The sequence below is a fragment of the Hyla sarda genome, chromosome 7 (genome assembly GCF_029499605.1).
Source record: "Hyla sarda isolate aHylSar1 chromosome 7, aHylSar1.hap1, whole genome shotgun sequence".
Taxonomy (NCBI): Eukaryota; Metazoa; Chordata; class Amphibia; order Anura; family Hylidae; genus Hyla; species Hyla sarda.
The window spans coordinates 164683003-164706057 of record NC_079195.1 but is presented as its reverse complement, the minus strand read 5'-3'; the positions used below and the strand labels follow the sequence as shown (position 1 = coordinate 164706057).

Genomic DNA, 23055 nt, shown 5'->3' with positions numbered 1-23055 from the left:
GTTAGTCTCCTGGGAGGTAGGAGCTTGGGAGGGACCCGGAGTCTACTGGGAGATAGGAGCTTGGGAGGGACCCGGATCTTCAGGATTTCTCTCCCTTCCATCACTCTCTGTTGAAGTTTCCGGAACTGGAGTAGTTGTTCCAGATGTGCGTGGAGTAACATCCTCTTGGAGGACATCCATGGATTCTTCAGCTAGTGTTTCCGCCTGGTAATTTCCACTTGTTCTAATAAAAACCAAAAAAAAAAAATTGAGTTTAGTAAAAGAAAAAACATTAATGGCATTTAAATTAAAAAAATATTTAAAAACTTACCTACGAAGCTGTCTGCTTAGTTGCAGGAAACTCAGTTGTTCCTCATAAGGTATTTTAGCCCTCTTTGCCGGGGATGATCCACTAGTCTCCTGTTTATTAGACATTTTTATGTAGTAGTCCCTGGTGGACTTCCATCTGGTACGTAGTTCTTTTACTGTCAGATTAAAAAGGGTAAACAAAATGAAATAACTTAAAAAAAAAAAAAATGACACACACACACACACACACACACACATATATACTTACAAATCTCTTCTCTTGAATGTTCTGTCATTTCTTGAAAGTTATCATACATAGGAGTTAGCTATGGATGCCCACGCATTTTGGATCAGCATTCAGTGGTCTTAACTGAACCTGTTAATTAAAAAAAAAAAATTTGAATTGAATTTTTACAATTTCGAAAGGATATTTAAGTCTGGAGCCAAGATACAAACTACAACTTCCATCAAGCCCTGATACAGCTTGTGATAGAGCTGATACCCCAACCAAAAACTACAACTCCCAGCATGTTGGACTATATAGTAGCATATAGTCTAGGTCAGTGTTTCCCACACATGGGCACCTCCAGCTGTTGCTAAACTACAAACCCCCATGCTGGAGAAACATAACATAGTATAGGTCAGTGTTTTCCAACCCAGGGACACCTCCATCTGCTGCTAAACTACAACCCCCATGATGTAGTAACATAATGTAGTATATAGTATAGGTAACTGTTTACAACCCAGAGTTTTCTTCACCTAAGCTAAACTACAACTCCCACCATGTTGGACTAAAGTACTACAGAGAACAAGTCTGCTAAATAGTTAATAACAGGCAGTTAAAAACTTTACCTCAGTAATCAGGACACCAAGATCCACTTGCATCCTCTTGGACATCTTTTTTTTTTTTTTTTACATTTTGCACTTGATTCTATGCTTATGGACTTTTATGGACTGAGGGACTTGGTTCTTATGAGTGGCCTGCACCCTGCACTTTAATTTTTATTTCAACCTAAGTGCTGCTGTATTTGTTTACTTTTTTGCTTATTTAACTCTCTATCTATATATACAATGGGGCAAAAAAGTTCTCCCACTTAAAAAGATGAGAGGCCTGTACTTTTTTATCATAGGTACACTTCAACTATGAGAGACATAATCATAAAAATAAAATCCAGAAAATCACATTGTTGAATGTGCTCGCAGAGACCGAACGGTGGGCTTTGGCTGTTTAGGTTAGCAGGAGTACCCTCCCATACAGTAAGCATGGGGAGCGCTGAACTTGGTAAGGGGCGGAGCATGTGAGCGGACATTGGTGTGTAGCGCTACCCGGTACAGCCAGCCGGGATGCCGATCCTTTTACCTGTATTGCCGAATTGAGTGGGCTGCTGAGGCGTCTGAGGAGTGGTCTGTGTGGAGAGAGGCCGTGTGCAGGGAGGCTGCCGTGGCGGGACTGCTGTGGATGGGAGCCTGGGAGTTCCGGAGAGCAGCGGTGAGAGCGCGTCAGCGTGGTTCACAGAGGAGGCTCTGTGGACACGTGACTGGAGGTGGAGGAGGCGAGCGGCCGCGAACAGAGGAGTTTGAGTGGCGGGCCGGGGGAATCCCACATGGGACGCCGCAAGGCTGAACCAGTCTCGGAGTGGTGAGAGGAGCCTAGCTCCAGCCTGCTTACAGTACAACAGTGTATATTAATTAGTGTATGCGGATGGAGGACAGAGCAGAGGGTTGACTTTGTGTGTTGACTCTGTCTCCTGTTCCAGGAGGCACTGAGCTTGATGGTACTATATACATATTAAAACCCTTGTTTGCTGCATTGTTCTGAGGAATCTGAACTATGATGGAATCATGCTGAGCAATCTTGTGCTTTAATCTTGTGACTGTGTCCCCCCCAAAGAGACACTCTCTCTACTGTTAATAATCTGCATTAACCATTAAAAAAACACTCTCAATACTGTCGTTAACCTACTATTAATCAATAAGAAACGCTCTCTCCACTGTTATTAACCTGATATTAAACATCAAGAAAAGTTTACAAGACTGCTATTAACCATTAAGAAGTGCTCTCTCTACTATTATTAACTATCAAGAAACCTTTTTAATACTGTTAGTAACCTGCCATGAATCATTAAGAAATGCTCTTCTACTGCTGTTAACCAGTTATTGACTATCAAGAAACGCTTTCAATACTGCTATGAAGCCGCTATTAAGGAACGCTCTCTCTACTGCCATTTACCATTAAGAAACGCACTTAATATTGCTACTAACCTACCATTAACCTTTAAGAAACACTCTCAATATTGTTATTGACATCCTATTAACCATTAGGAAAGGCTCTCTCTACTGTTATTGACCCGCTATTAATCATTAAGTACCCTACTTAGTAATAAATTGGAGTCGTTTGGCCTGCATCTAAGAGACTATTTTTTTTTGTGTGTCTTCTGAGAGGAGTAAAGTGATGATAGATTCTGGACTCCCCTATTAAACTCTTGCTTGATCATATCAGTGCACTGATTGGAGAAGTTTCTCCATCTCCACAGTAAATTGCATTAGCTAACTTGATTTTTTGGAAGCCCCAGCATTGACAACTTTTGCGCGTGGTTATAATATATTTTCTGAGTCCTCTTGAAACTAAAATCCCTGATCTGAAGATCATAAAGATTTTTGTACCGCTATAGTGAAATGGTTACTCTACGGTAGTTCTGGTGGTTAGGAAAATGGGAGGAAGGAAAAAAAAGACGATTCGGTGCCCAGCCGTATCTCAGGTGGCTGGACATCGACTCGCCATAAGGAGAAGGGAGAGAGGGTGGTAGGTGGAAGTTCAGTAGAAATTTTTTTTTTTTTAATCTCCAGGGGTAAAGGAGGGGAAAGCGAATCAACAAGAGTCAGAAAGGAACAAAAAGACGACAGCAGTGGATAACTCAGAGGAGATAGAAGAGAATCAGGAGGAAGAAGGAACTAAAAGCAATGCTCAGTAAAATATTTGAGGGGGTAGAAAAAACAAATTAAGCAATAACGGAGGCGAAAGGCCAGATAGGGGAGGTAAGGCAGGATACCGTGATATTGAGGCAGGGATGGAGCTTAGGACAGAAGAATTAGAGAGAAAGGTGGGAGATTTGATGGGAATATGTCAGGAATTGAAAACTAAAGTGAGGGATTTAGAAGATAGAGGAAGACTATCAAATTTAAGAATAGAGGGAATCCCAGAAAGACTAGATGGTGAAGACTGCCGAGGATTTGTTAAAAATTGGATACTGAAAAACTTTGGTGGACAAGGTCTATCAGACTTTTTTGGAACAATAAAGGTCAATGTGAACCAAGAAGAGGGAGCACATCTGAAAATGAGGACTTGGATTACGGGCGCTTCTTCCCCTTAGTAGGTAATGGTAGGCTTAGACGTGAAGTTCCATATAAAAGAAGGTTTATCAGACTTTTTTGAGGTAGAAAGGGCGCACAGGGTACCGTCAAAATCCCCCCTTACCAGGGGCCTATCCGAGAACAATTCTTGTCAGGTTGCTATCAGCAACAGATAGAGATGTAATCTTGAGAACAGCTAGTGGGGCAGATAGAGAGATCATCGGTAGTAAAATAATGGTTTTACGCGGATTACTCGAGGGTAACACAGCTGGAGAGGCTAACTTTTATACATGTTAAAAAAAGGTTAAGAGAAGCAAATAGCAGGTACTCGCTATTATTTCCGGCCAAATTTAAGGTGGTATATAAAGATAGGTCTTGGTTTTTTACCTCATTAGAGGAAGTAAATGAATGGCTGGAAAAGGAAGGGATCAGGTAAAATGAATACATGAATTTCCCCTTTAGATAAGGAAAGCAAATATCTCGATATATTGATGTAATCTATGGGGAAGAAGGTATAAGCTGGCTGGCTAATCGGGTGGGGGGCTCCAGATAGAGGTTGCCAGAAAAAGTTTTTGCCAAAGGAATGGGGGGGGGGGTTGTCAGAAGGGGGGCTGTTTTTTTTCCCCTTTTTTTTCTTCTCTCCAGACACCTGAATGAAGGTACTGGTTTGGAATGTAAGGGGGCTGAAGGGTAGGGTGAAGCGAGCGGCGGTCTAAAAAGTAATTGAGAAACATTTACCAGGCATTATTTGTTTGTTAGAGACACACTTGACAAAAGATAAAATACATATTTTGCAGAGGCAGTGGGTTGTAAAACAATTTCATTCAGTGCATAATCTAGAGGGGTAAGTGTGCTAATACATAGAGGATTGAAGGTAGAGGTGTTAAATTCAAAAATAAGGAAGGTTTGTATTTTTGGTGTTGAATTGGGAGGGAAAAAGAATGCTGTTTGCTTTCGTCTATGTGCCACCCCCATTTTCATTAGGAATATTTCAAGAATTATGTAATTTTGCCAATGATAAAGGAGGTATCCCAATTATGGTGATGGGGGACATTAATGCAGTAATGGATGAAATGAAGGATAGATTAAGGATAGGAAGACAATATCTGAATGGTGGAACAACAGGGCTAAAGAGAATGGTGGAGGAATTAGAATGGGTGGATTATTGGAGAGAGGGGAACCCGGAATCCAGAATATATTCGTGCTATAATAAGTCTAAGGGAACACTATCCCGCATAGACATGATAATAGGAGATAGGGAGATTATGCCATGGGTAAAGGGTATAAAACATGAGTCCCGGAGTATATCTGATCATACACAGGTAATGCTCCAAATGGTTAATAGAGAAACACACCAGATAAGTATGAGAATAGATGCATTTTGGATAGAAGTATGGGGGGAGGATAGTGAGGTAGAGGATAAAATAAAAGCATACTTTGAGATTAATGATAGAACAGCGTCGGAGGGGATGGTTTGGGATGCTTTCAAGGCAGTTTTGCATGGCATTTGTAAGGAGAGAATAGTAAGGATGAAGAAAAGATCAAAGAAAGAGGAAGAAGAAATGGTAAAGAGAGTAGAGGAAGCAGAACAGCGCTTCGTAGTAACAGGGTTGGAAAAAGATAGAAAATAATGGTAAAAGACAGTAGGTAGGTATAAAGAAATATTACCATCAGGAGCAAAAGAAACACTATTCCAGGCAGAAAAGAGGAGATATTTTGAAGGAGGAAAGCCAGGAAGGTGGTTGGCTAGGTTTATAGAAGAAGGAAAAGGAAAAACGGTAATAGCAGCTGTTAAAGATAAAAAGGGGCGGATAGTGAAAGAACAGAAAGGAATTATAAAAAGGTTTTTCTAGAATTCTATAAAGAGTTATATACCTCACAGGTAAAAGAAGGGATGGAAGAAATATGAAAATATGTGGAGGAATGTGAGCTACCAAAACTAACGAAATAAGCAGTAGAGATGCTAGAGGGAGAGATTACAGAGCGTATGGAAGGTGGTAAAAGAGGCATCCAGATTAAAGGCTACGGGCCCGGATGGGATACCATTCGTGCTGTATAAAAAGTATGTAAGTATTCTAGTTCCCAGGTTAGTAAAACTATTTAAAGATATTCTAAAAAGAGGAATACTGCCACCCTCAATGAAGGAAGCAGTAATAATGCTAATTCTTAAACCTGGAAAAGATGAAAGAGACAGAAGCGTATAGGCCAATCTCGCTGCTAAATAGCGATACAAAGATATTGGCAAAAGCCTAGCAGTGAGGTTGGCGAATGTAATTCCCCTATTTATTTTGAAAGACCAATGTGGATTCATGAGTGGAAGAACCACGGCAGACAATGTGAGAAGATTGTTTGGGAATCTGCAGACGAGGGAGGGGGACCGCTCCATCCTGTCGTTGGATGCTGTTAAGGCCTTCGACAGGGTGGAGTGGTCCTACCTTTGGACAGCAAAGAGGGGCTATGGGTTTGGGGAAGGATTTATGAAGTGAATAAGAATTTTGTATGACTCCCCTAGGGCAGCGGTTCTGATAAATGGTGTGCAGTTGGAAGGATTTCAATTGACCAGAGGAGCCAGACACGGCTGTACTCTGTCCCCCCATATCTTTGCCCTGTATATCGAGCCATTGGCAATAAGGATTTGGAACAACGAGAGGCTGGAGGGGGTTTGGATGTCGGGGGATAGAGGACAGAATATCACTCTTTGTGGATGATATATTGCTGTATATTAGGAACACGCAGCAGACACTGAAGGAAATTCTAGAGGAAATAGAGGAATTTGGGAATAAATCAGGATTAAGTATAAACTGGAATAAAACTGTATTAATGCCATTAGATAAGCAAATGTCCCATGAGAGACTCAGGATAATAATAGATGGAGAAACGTTTAAGTATTTAGGAATAAATGTAGGAAAGAAAGTTAAATAACCGGAACTAAATGTCTGGCCCATTCTGAGAAAAATAAAAGTGAAAATAAAAATCTGGCTAGGTCTACCACTCAGTATGGCGGACAGGATTGGCCTATTGAAGATGACAATTTTACCTAAGATACTGTTTGTGTTGACCAATAGTCCGGTTTGGTTAGGAGAACGAATTTTTAAGGCAATCGAAACCATGGAAAGAGAACTTGTCTGTGGTGAAAAAAAACCAAGATATCAACAAGTTATCTAAGTAGAGGGGTGAATAATGGAGGACTATCTGTTCCAGACTTTAGACTATATTATATAGCAGCACAGTTGAGGTATGTAAAGAGATGGAAAGAAACAGATGTCTTTGTGATAATGATAAAAGAAAAAAAAGATGAGTGTGAGGATATGGGAGAATTCCTTGAATCTAAGCTGGGCGGAAAGGATCCCATAGAGGAAATGGTGGGTAAAGTATGGGAACAAATGAAAAAATAATGAAGGTGAATGGTTCATTTGTATATATGAGATTTAATAACACAAGATTTAAAGAATTAAGAGGGGCAGGAATGGTGATTTTGGAGCAAATATAATTTAAAATTTGTGGCACAATTTTTTGAAGAAGAGAAACTCAGAACATTTGAGGATCTGAGTGCACAGTATAAAATTCCTAGTAATATGATGTCACTATTTAGGTATGCACAGTTAAGGGAGGCAGTCAAAAAAAAAAATAGATAAGAAAGAGGAATTGAGAATTAATGACTGCCCGATAATGAAGGTGTTAAGGGAAGGCACGGATACAAAATATATATTTTCTAAGATGTATAAAATAATGGTGGATGTTAAAAACAAGGGAGAAAAACACTTTAGTATAAAAGAATGGGAGAAGGATATAGGACAGGTAACAGAAAGGGAATGGAGGGGGATCTGGGAAGAGAATTTGATTATTACTAAAAATAGTTCACATAGAGTTACGCAATTTTTTTTATAACATGCCACAACTCTTGGGAAAAATAGATAAACCTTAAAAATACAAATGTCCAAGATGTGAGAGATAAGGAATGGGGTTCTTCCATATGTATTATGAGTGTCCTGTGCTTAAAGAATTCTGGATGGAGGCAGTAAGGATGACAGAAGGAAGGCTAGAACTGAAGGAAGATGATAAACTGATATCTTGGTTTTAGGGGGAGTAAGAACTGAAGGAAGAAAGATGGACAAGATTCTAAGAGAGAAAGTGCAATTTACAACAAGACTATTGGTGTCAAGAAAGTGGATGTCTAAAGAAGCTCCAAATATTGACGAACTTAAGGCCACAATAAGCAAGATGAGGAATTTTGAGTTCTGTTGGGCAGCTAAGGCTGGGTGCTTGACTAAGTTCCACGTAATTTGGGATAAGTGGATTGAAGGTATGACAGAGAGTAAAATTGTGTTTGGTGGAGAGTCTTTTTTCCCTCCTTTCTGCCATGGGGTGGGATAGGGGGGTGAGAGGGGTGATTATATATATTTGTAAGGAGAGGTGCTCTGTCCGACCGAAGCCAGTAGTAATTATAAGATAGATTGGTATGGTATCCTTTTTTCTTTTCCTACTTTTTTTTCCTTGTTTATTTGGTTTTCTTTATAGTGTTTTTCTCAAATTTTTGGCTCTCCTCCCTCAAAGTGTTACCTCGAAACGTGTCTAACCTGAATATTATTGGATCATTAAGGCCATACACCAACAGAAAAAATATACCATTTGCAACAACTGGAGGTTCGCTAACTGAGACCCACTGCTGCATGTTTGCTAATACAGCCACTCCCGCAAGTTCATATCCACCTCCAGCTCTTACACATCTCTCCAGATCCCAGACGTTCACCAACTATAGGCAGGACACAGCCGTGCCACTCAGGAGTATCAGGAACAGCGGAGCGCAATGTACAGGTCCCCCGAGACGAGCCCTTTTCCCCAAGGCTGGTGCTTCCGTGCCAGCTCCGTCTACAAGCTATCGGGACCTAACAGGAACAGGGTGATGAGTGGTGCTGTGCACCAACAATATACAAGACTATTTTACCATTTTGGAAAATGTTTCTCATACATGCATAAAAGATACAGAAACTACCACTGTATCCCCAACGAGTGTCTAAGGAACTTTGTTGCTTTATACTAACTTTATACTTTGTTGCATTATACCAAAAGGAACTTTAGTATACTAACTTTATATCGATACACTATTGTACTAAGAAGATACCAGTACCAATTGGTAGTTTTGGCCTATTCTTTTAATTGTTATCTCAATATTTTACATTATTTTATAATAAATAGCCTATACTGCCCTGAGCAAGGGCCCTGCAGAGGGTGCAGAAAGCCAATAACCAATATTTTTATAAATAAAAACTAATCAATATATACAGACCGAATCCTATTGCATTTACTAAGGGGTTTAGTCATTTTTTTTCTGACTATTTTTGGCGCTAAATTGTCGCAATTGCGCCTACCCTATTTTTTGTGCGACTTTCTCTAGCAAGAGCTAGAAAGTCAAATTTATTTTTCCCGCAAGTTTTGAAAATAGGGGGCACCCTATGAGTTTTTTTTTTTTTTTTTTTGAATAAATAAATATAAAAAAAAACACATAGGGTCCCCCCCTATTTTTATTCTCAGCCAAATACCAACCAAACAGTAACAGCCTGACGTTACCAGGGTGGGCGAGGACCATTGTTACTGGCCCTCGCCAGCCTAAATAACGCCAGCCTGTTACCGCCTAGGCCCAGGAGCGCCATTTTTGACGCTCCGGGCCTGTTGATACCGGCTCTTCCCGCCACCCCTGTGGTGTTGGGTACCGGGGTAATAATTGGGGGTTAGCGCTAGCTGTTTTTGTGGCTAACGCTAAGCCCAGCTTAGTAATGGACTCCGTCTATAAGACAGCTTCCACTACTAAGCCTGTCTAGTAAAGTAAAAAAAAAAAAAAAAAACACAACAGGTTTTAAAAAAAAATTTATTACAAAAAAAAAAACTCCCCCACAAGCCCTCGTTAACCATTTTATTAACATCAAGCAAAGAAAGACGCTGGTCATCGAAGTAGTCCATCGAATCCGAAGGAGTCCACAGGATACACGGATCTGTAGAAGAAGTAAATAAAAAAAAATAAAAAAAAGTGTAAGCACATTTAGGGAGAAAAAACTAAAAGAAAAACACACACACACACACACACACACACACACACTAAACGCCGTTTACCACTATTCTGAGCCATGACTACAATTTAGTTTTTGAGTTTTTTTTGAGCTTTTTCACCACATCTAAATAATTCAATAACAAAAGATCCAGAAGGAAACCTAGCAGCCAAACCTATTCAGACAGCAGAAAAAAGGAACAGACTATTTTTTCTACTACATGAAGTAAATTTCCAACTTTTGCCTATGTGTGCCAAATTTATTAATGCCGTGCAACAATTTAGTAAATTTGGCGCACAGTCAAAAATGAAGTAGAAAAAAAACAGGGTAAAAACCAGACTACATAGTAAAAGATTAGTAAATGCCCCTCATTGTGTGTGTGTGTGTGTGTGTGTGTGTGTGTGTGTGTGTGTGTGTGTGTGTGTGTGTGTGTGTGTGTACACACATACACACATTTCTTTAAATATTCTTTTTATATACAATCTTTTATAAAATATACTATAAATCAAGTCCAGCCTTGAGGAATACGTATTCTATATACACATGGTTGTGTATATACCTACCTATTATATTGTATATGTGAATCAATATATAATTTGTCTACTTTATATTTGCACCATGAATTTGACATGTTTTTACTTTTGGAAGACATCAGAGGGCTTCAAAAGTTCAGCAGCAATTTTTCTATATTCTAAAAATGTTTCAGGGACCAGTCAGAATTTTTCAGGGACCAGTTCAGTTTTGAAGTGGATTTGAGGGGTCTAATTAGAAATACCCCATAAATGACTCCATTATAAAAACTGCACCCCCCCCCCCCAAAGTATTCAAAATGACATTCAGAAAGTGTGTTAACCCTTTAGGTGTTTCACAGGAATAGCAGCAAGGTAAAGGAGAAAATTCTAAATCTTCATTTTTTACACTCGCATGTTCTTGTAGACCCAGTTTTTTAAATTTTACAAGGGGTAAAAGGAGAAAAAAAATAAAAAATTTGTAACCCAATTTCTCTCGAGTAATGAAATACCTCATATGTTGATGTCAAGTGCTCTGTGTGTGCACTACAATGCTCAGAAGAGAAGAAGGCACATTTGGCTTTTGGAAAGCAAATTTTGCTGAAATGGTTTTTGGGGGGCATGTCACATTTAGGAAGTCACTATGGTGCACGAAAAGGGGAAAAAAAAACAACAACATGGCATACTATTTTGGAAATTACACCCCTCAAGGAACGTAACAAGAGGAACAGTGAGCCTTAACAGGTGCTTGACAAATTTCTGCTAAAGTTGGATGTGAAAATGGAAAATAAATTTTTTTTTTCACTAAAATGCTGGTGTTACCCCAAATTTATCATTTTCGCAAGGGGTGATTGGAGAAAAAGCCTCCCAACTCCACTATGGCCAAGACGAAAGAGCTGACAAAGGACACCAGAAGCAAAATTGTAGGCCTGCATTAGGCTGGGAAGACTAAATCTGTGATAGGCAACCAGCTTGGTGTGAAGAAATCAACTGTGGGTGCAATTATTAGAAAATGGAAGACATACAAGACCACTGTTAATCTCCCTCGATCTAGGGCTCCAGGCAAGATCTCACCCTGTGGTGTCAAAATGATAAGAATGGTGAACAAAAATCCCAGAACCACACGGGTGGACCTAGTGAATGACCTGCAAAGAGCTGGGACCAAAGTAACAAAGGTTACCATCAGTAATACACTACGCCACCAGGGACTCAAATCATGCAGTGCCAGATGTGTCCCCCTGCTTAACCCCTTAACGACGCAGGACGTATATTTACGTCCTGCGCCGGCTTCCGCAATATGAAGCGGGATCGCGCCGCGATCCCGCATCATATCACGTCGGTCCCGGCGCTCATCAACGGCCGGGACCCGCGGCTAATACCACACATCGACGATCGCGGCGATGTGCGGTATTACCCTTTTAAAGCGAAAGTGACCCGGCTGCTCAGTCGGGCTGTTCGGGACCGCCGCAGTGAAATCGCGGCGTCCCGAACAGCTGACAGGACACCGGGAGGGCCCTTACCTGCCTCCTCGGTGTCCGATCGGCGAATGACTTCTCCGTGCCTGAGATCCAGACAGGAGCAGTCAAGCGCCGATAACACTGATCACAGGCGTGTTAATACACGACTGTGATCTGTGTAAAAGATCAGTGTGTGCAGTGTTATAGGTCCCTATGGGACCTATAACACAGCAAAAAAAAAAAAAAAAAGTGTTAATAAAGGTCATTCAACCCCTTCCCTAATAAAAGTTTGAATCACCCCTTTTCCCATAAAAAAAATAAAACAGTGTAAAAAAAAATAAAAATAAACATATGTGGTATCGCCGCGTGCGTAAATGTCCGAACTATAAAAATATATAATTAATTAAACCGTACGGTCAAATTCCAAAGTTAAAAAAAAGCGCATTTTTGGTCACTTTTTATACCATTAAAAAATGAATAAAAAGTGATCAAAAAGTCCGATCAAAAAAAGTCAGCAAAAAATGAGTCCTCATACCGCCCTGTATGTGGAAAAATAAAAAAGTTATAGGGGTCAGAAGATGACATTTTTAAACGTATAAATTTTCCTGCATGTAGTTATGATTTTTTCCAGAAGTGCGACAAAATCAAACCTATAAGAGTAGGGTATCATTTTAACCGTATGGACCTACAGAATAATGATAAGGTGTAATTTTTACCGAAATATGCACTGCGTAGAAACGGAAGCCCCCAAAAGTTACAAAATGGCATTTTTTCTTCGATTTTGTCGCACAATAGTCATTTTACCCAAAAATACACAGTGAAACGGAAAAAAAATCAATGTCACTGCAAAGTAGAATTGGCGACACAAAAAATAAGCCATAATATGGATTTTTAGGTGGAAAATTGAAAGGGTTATGATTTTTAAAAGGTAAGGAGGAAAAAACGAAAGTGCAAAAACGGAAAAACCCTGAGTCCTTAAGGGGTTAAACCAGCACATGTCCGGACCTGTGTGAAGTTTGCTAGAGAGCATTTGGATGATCCAAAAGAGGATTGGGAGAAAGTCATATGGTCAGATGAAACCAAAGTAAAACTTTATGGTAAAAACGTGTTTGGAGGAAAAAGAATTCTGAGTTGCATCCAAAGAAAGCCATACCTACTGTGAAGCATGGGGGTGGCAACATCATGCTTTGGGGCTGTTTTTCTGCCAAGGGACCAGGACGACTGATCAGTCTAAAGGAAAGAATGAATGGGGCCATGTATCGGGAGATTTGGAGTGAAACTATCCTTCCATTAGCAAGGACAATGAAGATGAAACATGGCTGGGTCTTTCAGCATGACAATGATCCCAAACACATCACCCGGACAATGAAGGAGTGGCTCTTTAAGAAGCATTTCAAGGTCCTGGAGTGGCCTAGCCAGAGGGAGTTGAAAGTCCGTGTTGCCCAGTGACAGCCACAAAACATCATGGCTCTAGAAGAGATCTGCAACTTGCAATGCAACAGAGAGGACAATTGCCATAGAAAGTAAAAAGAACCCAAAATAGTCTTAACCTACATAAATAATCAGAAACTTACCGTATATACTCTAGTATAAGCAGAGTTTTTCAGCACGATTTTTCGTGCTGAAAACACCCCCCTCGGCTTATACTCGAGCGAACTCTCCGCCCTCAGTGGTCTTCAACCTGCGGACCTCCAGATGTTACAAAACTACAACTCCCAGCAAGCCCGGGCAGCCATCAGCTGTCCGGGCTTGCTGGGAGTTGTAGTTTTGAAACCTCTGGAGGTCCGCAGGTTGAAGACCACTGCGGCCTTCAACATCATCCAGCTACCACCCCCCCCCCCCCTCACCTCCGCTCGGCGGGACGTTAGGGGGCGCTGGTACGGTGCTGCAGGACTGTCCGGTGGGGAGGTCGTCCGGTGGGATAGTGGTTCCGGGCTGCCATCTTCACCGGAGGGCCTCTTCTCCGCACTTCGGGCCCGGCCCCGGAATAGTCACGTTACCAACATCCCTCTGCGTCGTCAAGGCAACGCCTCTATTCCGGGCCCGAAGCGCGGAGAAGAGGCCCCCCCGGTGAAGATGGCAGCCCGGAACCACTATCCCACCGGACGACCTCCCCACCGGACAGTCCTGCAGGACCGGACCAGCGCACCCTAACGTCCCGCCGAGCGGAGGTGAGTACAAAACTAAAGCGGGTGAGAGGGGGCTGGATGATGTCGAAGGCCGCAGTGGTCTTCAACCTGCGGACCTCCAGAGGTTTCAAAACTACAACTCCCAGCAAGCCCGGACAGCCGATGGCTGCCCGGGCTTGCTGGGAGTTGTAGTTTTGAAACCTCTGGAGGTCCGCAGGTTTAAGACCACTGTATCAGACATTGACAAGCGGTGATGATGAAGGTGGGAGGGGGGGGGGGGAACTGATGACAAGGGGATGATGAAGGGGGGGACTGATGACATGTGGTGATGATGACAAGGGGATGATGAAGGGGGGGAGGGGGGGGGGTGATGACAGGGGGATGATGAAGGGGGGTGTGGGATGATGACAGGGGGATGATGAAGGGGGGAGGGGATGATGACAAGGGGATGATGAAGGGGGGTGTGGGATGATGACAAGGGGATGATGAAGGGGGGTGTGGGATGATGACAAGGGGATGATGACAGGAGTGATGATGAAGGGGGGGATTTATTTCCCACCCTAGGCTTATACTCGAGTCAATAACTTTTCCTGGGATTTGGGGGTAAAATTAGGGGCCTCGGCTTATATTCGGGTCGGCTTATACTCGAGTATATACGGTAACACTGAAAATGTTTGTTCTCTAAAAAAAATAGTCTGGGTGTAATGGTGGAGGAGGATGAGGAAAAGGCCAATCTACTAAATGCCTTCTTCTCTACTGTATTTACATAGGAAGATCCAATGTCAGACGACAAGGTAAGGGATGATGTAAATTTTCCAGCAAATCTCACCTGTTTAACACAACAAGAAGTGAAGTGCCACCTTAGCAACATCACCAGGCCCAAATGGCATTCCTCCGAGGGTTTTAAATTTAAGGAATTAAGTACTGTTCTAGTCAGACTTCCTTATATTTAAATATTCTATAATGAGAGGAAGTGTTTCACAGGACTGGCGCTTGGCTAATGTTTTACCAATATATAAAAAAGGTCAAAAAGGGATCCTGGGAACTATAGGCCTGCAAGTTTAACATCTGTTGTGGGTAAGATTTTTGAGGGGTTTTTCAGATTATTTTCGTTAAAATACTCCAGATTAGCATTGTTAACACAGCACCAACATGGGTTTCTGTGGGTTGGTTCTGTCAGACAAATCTGATCAGCTTGTATGAGGAGGTCAGTTTTAGTTTGGACCAGGGTGAAGCTGTGGATGTTGTATATCTGGACTTTTTTTGTGGCATTTGATACTGTGCCACACAAAAGGTTAGTACATAAAATGAGGATGCTGGGACTAGGGGAGGCTATATGTAAAGGGGCTAGCAACTGGCTCAGTAATAGGAAGTCCTCTGGTTATCAATGGAACCTACTCTGGTTGGGTGACGGTTACTAGAGGGGTACCACAGGAGGTCAGTACTGGGTTCACTTATTTTCAATATCTTTATTAATGACCTTGTAGAGGGATTACAGAGTAGAATCTCTAGATTTGCAGATGACACTAAATTGGGTAAGGTGACCACCACAGAGGAGGATAACATAATATGACAGAGGAATCTGGGGAAGCTGGAGGCTTGGGCAAAGACATTTAATGTGGATAAATGTAAAGTTATGTACCTGGGCCATTTAGTACCCCAGGGAGAAAAATAAAAATATTACATTTTATAAAAGTTCATTGCTTCAAAAAAAATAAAAAAATACAGGGAATTTATTTAAAAAACCCTCACATTTGAGCTTTCCCCTGAGGACTGCCTTTGCAACATAACATTTTTATATACTCTGTTGACCACAACCTAAGTGTTTAAATAAATAGATTAGAACCCTTTGTTAGAGTATTGGCCACTTCAATGCAGATCATGGTGTGATCAAAGATTACCAAGTCTTTAATGTCTGCTGTATTCTTGTGTAAATTTACTTATACTATAACTTTACTTGGGGGGGTGTTGCTGAGTTGCCCATAACAACCAATCAGATCCCTTTTATTTTTCACAGGACTCTAAAAATGAAAGGAGCAATTTTATTGGTTACTCTGGACAGGTTTTGATAAATCTCCCTCGATGTCTCCCACTCTGGGTGTGCTGGCAAGGAGTTAAGCTAAAACCCCACACACTGACCTAGATTTATCAACCTACCTAAAACAGAACTGTTTGATTTTGCCCATAGCAACCAATCACCGCTCAGCTTTCATATCTTAAGCTCTGGTAAAATGAAAATGAGCTTTGATTGTTTTTTCCAATAGCAACCAGACAGTTTGGGCCCTTGCACAATACTGAATTTCCACTCTGAGAAATTTTGGGCAGAGATTCTAATGCAGCAGCCTCCAATTTTCTTCTGCTAAACTGTGCACATTACAGAATTTTGGCAACGGAAATTCAAATTCTGGACTCTAACGAAAGAATTAACATGTTCATTCTTTCAGCGGAATACAGTGAGGACTGCATTGCCATCAATAGGGATGCCAACGTTTGTGCGGTCTGCTACACATGAAAAGTCTGTTACACATGAAAAGCTTGTCTAAAAAATGTACCACAATTTTAAACATTTAGCAAGCAAGAAAGAAAATCCTAGAAATTTTTTTTACCAGCTAAGATATTGTTAGTCGTTCAGAATGCATAACTAAAACCTTACCAAGAGTTAACATTCACCAACAGGTCTTTAAATAAAAAGAACAAGACAATTCTATTTAATACGATTGTCTTAAAAATTTTTTATTTATAAAAAAACATAATCCTTGGCATCAGATTGTTATGAAAGGGTTTTAAAGGAAGCAAGATGGTTTGGGGTCAGGGGAGTCCATTATTCAGCCAACTCCCTACATTCCCCACAGAAAGGCCACTGGTGATTTCAAGATAAAAGGGAATAGGGCAAAAATAGTGTCATAAGGAAAATTAATTGCAGCAAACATGTAACCAGATCACCCAGGAAAAAAAAATCCCAAAAACATAAAAATCGAAATTATATATAGTGCTAGAACAATTGCACCACAATGATCTGTCCTGAAAGATGGTTAGTGTTGCAGGATCATTGGTATGATGTGTTAGTGTTTCTGTATTTACAGCCTGTTAATATTGCGATATTCCAGTGTTATCGCGTCTCCTGTGCTTCCTGTCCCAGTAACCATAAAAGTCACAGAAAATTTAAGTCCATTATTATCTTCAGATTGCATCAGAGAGACGAGGGAAGGGGATTTGAGGATTGTAAAGACAGGCAGTGAGGGATAATAGATGACGAATTCTTGGTCCAGTAGCTCCAAAAGAGATGACTCAACCACGAGTGTCACCCTGTAAAATAAAAATAAATATCAGACAAAAATATCAGGATAGGCCATCACTATTTAAGTCCTGAAAACCACATTTCAATCCTCCATTATGATTCCCAAAATCAAGGTTTTTAGGAAAAGGACAGTCTGAGAAACATTTAAAAAAATAAAAAAAAAATCAGAAACTAAATTGACAAGATTTTCCATCCCTGCTTCCTCTATATAAAGCAGTATATTGCATTACTTAGGGTGCATTCCACCATGTTTGTGAAATCCGCAGAATAGTATGGTCCGGCAACAAAACCGTCCGGCAACAAAACCGGCTATGGGGCAAAAATTAGTCGACCGGAGTCACTATCTGACTCCGGTTGGTGCATTTAAATGAAAGAGTCGGCACCAGATCGTGTGAATGCACCCTTACACAGATTGGCCATTCGGACTACCCTAACAACTAGTTGGTATATTTAATTATTGGAATAAAAGTACATTTTTCATAGCACAGTGCATTATAGGCATCTGTCACTTTTGTAAGGAACATGTAAAAAATTGGAATCCCATCCCCGATTTCTACACGTGTAAAGGAAACTTGTGAAATTGCCGGCAGGAAAACAGACCTGTGAGGGATTTAAAATCCACAAAGTTCAGGTTCTTATGCATGTTGCGTATACTACATAACATACGTAGGATAATTGGCAGGTAGAGCAGAAGGGGGCAACACCATTTTCTACCGCCCCGGATGACACCAATCCTAGCTACGCCACTGCATCAGACTAATCAGACAGATAAAGTGTGGTTGCATTTCTCCTCACTCTACCTCTATGTGAGCCAAACTGTCCCTTATATTTACATTATGAGACAGTCTGTCACTTAATACAGAGCCAGGAGAGAACGTGGTAAGTGCACACTTCTCCTGGTTTGGACATGGAGGGGCATTTACTAAGGGGTTTAGTCATTTTTTTGGGCGCAAAATTGTCACAATTGCGCCTACCCTACTTTTCGTGAGACTTTCTCTAGCAAGAGCTAGAAAGTAAAAAAAAAATTTCCTGCTTAATTTACGCAAGTTTTCATTTTTTACTTGCAGTGGACAGGTATTTATTAACTGAGACAGTCGCATTTGCGCAATAAACTGTCGCAACGGCCGTAAAAATTGACTAAATTTACTCCAGCTCCAACATGGAGCAGGAGAGGCTACTGCCGCCCGGGCTCCGACATACTTTCTCCCCGCTACCCTCACTGCGCTACCGGGACACTGCAGTGATTTACATCCCACCCCTCTCACCTGCCAGCGCCACACATCTCCCATCTGTCTGCTGTTGCAAGACTACAAGTCCCAGCATGCCCTTACAGTGAGGATACGCTGGGAGTTGTAGTCTTGTAGCACCAGGAGCTGAGCGGCGGGAGACAATGGGGGGGGGGGGGGGGGGGGGGGGGGGATATCAGTGTGAGGGTAGCGGGGAGGCAGTATGAGGAGCCCGGGCGGCTGCACTGTAATGTCAGCCCGGGCTTCTGCCCTGAGAGCCAAAAGCCTTGGCTGTCAGGGCATGCTGGGTGTTGCAGTTTTGCAACAGCTGGAGGGCCACAGTTTGCAGACCACTGGTTTGTGGTCTAAACTGTAGTCCTCCAGCTGTTGCAAAACTAAACAGCTGAAGGGGACCGGCGGAGACGTTCACTTACCCTTCCGAGGCTCCAGCGACAATCGCTGACGGAGATCGTCGGGTGGCAGTGTCGTGGATCCTACGGAAGCCGGTAAGTTGCCCAAGCCCTAAAACTGTTTCCCAACCAGGGTGCCTCCAGATGTTGCAAGACTACAACTCCCAGCATGCCTAGACAGCCATTCGCTTTCCAGGCATGCTGGGAGTTGTAGTTTTGCAACATCTGGAGGCACCCTGGTTGGGAAACACTGGCCTAAAACAGTGTTTCCCAACCAGGGTGCCTCCAGATGTTGCAAAACTACAAGTCCCAGGTTGGGAAACACTGTGCCCGGCCTCCGCCCCACCTTACTGTAAGGGCATGATGGGAGTTGTAGTCCTACAGCTGGGGGCAGGGGACAAGCTTGTCACTTGCCCAAACATCTCCTGCACCACACAACTACAACTCCCAGCATGTCCTTACTGTAAGGGCATGCTGGCAGTTGTAGTCGTGCGGGGTGGGAGGTGTGTGAGTAGGTGATAATAAATTTACTAACCCATTTTTTTTCTCCTCATTTCAGATCCGTGTATCCCGTGGACTCCTTCGGATTCGGTGGACTACTTCGATGACCAGCGTTTTTCTTTGTTTGATTTTAATAAAATGGTTAACGAGGGCTTGTGGGGGGAGTGTTTTTTGTAATAAAAATTTTTTAAAACCTGTTGTGTTTTTTCCTTACTTTACTAGACAAGCTAAGTAGTGGAAGCTGTCTTATAGACGGAGTCCATTACTAAGCTGGGCTTAGCATTAGCCACAAAAACAGCTAGCGCTAACCCCCTATTATTACCCCGGTACCCAACGCCACAGGGGTGCCGGGAAGAGCCGGTACCAACAGGCCTGGAGCGTCAAAAATGGCGCTCCTGGGCCTAGGCGGTAACAGGCTGGCGTTATTTAGGCTGGGGAGGGCCAGTAACAATGGTCCTCGCCCACCCTGGTAACGTTAGGCTGTTACTGTTTGGTTGGTATTTGGCTGAGAATTAAAATAGGGGGGGACCCTATGCGTTTTTTTTTTTTTAATAAATAATTAAATATAAAAAAAAAACACATAGGGTCCCCCCTATTTTTATTCTCAGCCAAATACTATTTTTGTGGCTAACACTAAGCCCGGCTTAGTAATGGACTGTAAGAGGGCTTCCACTACTAAGCCTGTCAAGTAAAAAAAAAAAAAAAAAAAAAACACGACAGGTTTAAAAAAACTCCCCCACAAGCCCTTGTTAACCATTTTATTAACATCAAGCAAAGAAAAACGCTGGTCGTCGAAGTAGTCCACCGAATTCGAAGGAGTCCACAGGATACACGGATCTGTAGAAGAAGTAACAAAAAAAAAAAGTAAGTATATTTAGGGAGGAAAAAAAAAAGCTTAAAAAAATGTAATAAACACACACACACACACACACACACACACTAAACGCCGTTTACCACTATTCTGAGCCATGACTACAATTTAGTTATTGAATTATTGTTTAGTTATTGAATTATGTGCTGAAAAAGCTAAAAAAAAAACTCAAAAACAAAAGATCCAGAAGGAAACCTAGCAGCCAAACCTATTCAGACAGCAGGAAAAAGGAACAGACTATTTTTTCTACTACATGAAGTAAATTTCCCACTTTTGCCTATGTGTGCCAAATTTATTAACACCGTGCAACAATTTAGTAAATTTGTTGCACAAAGTCAAAAATGAAGTAGAAAAAAACAGGGTAAAAACCAGACTACATAGTAAAAGATTAGTAAATGCCCCTCAAGGTTTTTAGAGTGGTCCCACACCAAAAACCAAGCCCCAACAACCCCTTCCTATTGAAGAAAAAGTGAGAAGGGAAACTCTTGATGGGTGGACCCCTCCCTTCCAAGGGTGAAGGGATCAGACAGACCATTAAATAAAACCAGCTTGTAGTCTGGCATATAGCTGAACCCATGAAAGATACTGAGGGCCAAATCCTATACACCTTACGGGTACGTTCACACAAACGCAGATTTAATGCACAGGATTTTCTGCTGCAGATTTCAATGTAAACTAAATGACTGAGCACAGCTTCTAATTGGCAATTACGAATCCTGTGCATCAAATCTGCACAGGATCCTGTATGTGTGAACGTACCCTAAAGGGGTTAGCCAGGAATGAAAAGCAGGGCTACTTTCTTCCAAAAACCGCACCACGCCCGCTCTCAGGTTGTGTGTGGTATAGCAGCTAAGTTCTATTAAAGGGGTATTCAAGGATTTTTTTTATTTGACTATGCTACAGGGGCTGTAAAGTTAGTGTAGTTCATAATATAATGTCTGTACCTGTGTGTGACAGTTTTCTCACAATTCTTATGTGATTTTCACCCCAATATTTATTTTTGACAGCATACAAAACGACTGTTGTCTCATTTTTCCCAAGTTGCAATGCGTCCGAGACCTGACTCGCTAGTCGGCTGATGACAGGGAGCCTGTCTGCTTCAATGGGTGGAGGGATCGTTTGGTGGGAGAGAGATCAATCTGCAACTAATGCAACAGCTGTAGGCACCCTGATTGAAAACCACAGGTCTTTTGAATGGATGCAGCTCATTTATGTTTCAATGGGTGGGGTAGCTGATGTGTGGGAGGGAGGAAAATGGAATTGCGGGATTTGTAGTCAAAAAAAGGAAAAAGTCAAACAGGAAATACCAGTTCACAAAAAGCTAGCCACAGTGTTATGGTAATCTCGCAACATAGCCATTTATCTCCAAGACAAGCACAGATCCTTCCCAAGCATGTCCATTACTGTTTACCAGGTATGTACTAAAATCAACTTATGGTGGATAACCTCTTTAAACTGAATAGAGCAAAGGTGTAATACCATGCCCAACCTGAGGACAGTTGTGGTGCCTTTTTCAGAAGCGATTAGCTTTGTTTTTCTATTCCTGGATAACCTTTTAAGTATTTCCACTTAAAATGACATACAAAAGGCAGCTATAAAACACTTCTCTCTGAGTGCAAGACAACTTAGGTAGGGGGCTAGAGTTCTCCTTATCTCCCAAGGCCATCTTAGAAGCGTAGGTGTCCCTATATAATGAGATCAAAACATACAGGATCCTCCACCACTACCCCTCAAACAATGTCCCATGAACAGTTAAAGGAGATCTATAGCATACATCGTTTATAATCCCCTGTACCCGGGCTGCAAAAAGTAACAAAACAAACTAACTCTCCTTCCGACCTTCCCCTCTTGAGTCGTTATCGGTGTCTTGGTCCTCCAGTGATGGGCTTCTTCCTGCTTCCTGGTAACGGTGACTCATACTGCGCTCAGGGTATTGCCGGCCGCAGGGATGTCCCGCCTCGGCCGGTGATAGGCTGAGCGCACTGAAGTAGCCCGGCCAGCAGGGAGAAGGCGGGGCCCAGGCTCTTTACATGACAGTAACAATAAGAAAAAATAAATAAAAATGAACCCCTTCCCATTAACCCCTTCCCTAATAAAAGCTTGAATCCCCCCCCCCCTTTCCCATTTTTTTACTTAAATTATGTAAAAATTTAAAAAAAGTATGTGGTAGCACAGAATGCGTAAATGTCTGAACTATAAAAAAAATTGTTAATTAAATGACACGGTCGATGGTGTGCATGTAAAAAATAAATAAATACTAAAGCCCAAAAATGAGCATTTGGTCACTTTATATGCCATAAGAAAATAATAAAAAGCGATCAAAAAGTCCAATCATGAAATAAATTGTACCAATAAAAACCTACAGACCACGGCGCAAAAAATTTGCCCTCGTACACCGAAAAATAAAGTTATAGGGGTCAGCAAAGGACCATTTTAAGCATATCAATTTTGGAGCATGTAGTTTTGTTTTTTTAAAGGACAACTAACTGTACACTTTTCTATATGCCCGTGCCTCAAAAATAAATTCATACATACCTTCCTACAAGCCCCTGTTGGTCCGGCACAGGCCTCACGGTCCGGCAGTGCTGACGTCATTCCACTTCCTGGGGACGCCACAGAGCCATCGACGTATCACCGGCCGTAGCGATGTCCTGCTCCGGCCGATGATAGGCTGAGCCCACTGTCATGTAAGGAGCCCTGGCCGGCTTCTTACATGACAGTGGGCTCAGAAGGGGTGTGGAAATAAAAAAAAAAAACTACTTGTCCAAGGGACTAAAGCGGAACACAATCTACTTGTCCCTCAAGAAAATCCACTTGTCCTGGTAGATAAAATAATTTCGACCAAAATAGTACGATTCACCCCACTAGACCACCAGGGATGGTTATAAGATCCCTTTAGACACTGCTGTCAACTTAGAGAGCGGTGATCTAATGGTTTAATAGCGGCCACGGCGATCGCAGCATGCCAGGC

The 23055-nt window shown here is 41.9% G+C and overlaps 1 protein-coding gene across 10 annotated transcripts in view; it reads right to left on the bottom strand.

Annotated features, from left to right (window-relative positions):
* Positions 1-16474: 16474 nt before the first annotated feature.
* CTNND1 (catenin delta 1) overlaps positions 16475-23055 on the bottom strand; it is a 140358-nt gene continuing 133777 nt past the window's right edge. For all 10 annotated transcript variants that reach the window (XM_056531182.1, XM_056531187.1, XM_056531189.1 and 7 more), the window contains one exon: positions 16475-17084. Coding sequence is in view for 1 of the 10 variants with exons in the window: in XM_056531181.1 (XP_056387156.1) it covers positions 17067-17084 (18 nt within the window). In the remaining 9 variants the exon portion in view is untranslated. The remainder of the gene's footprint in view (positions 17085-23055) is intronic.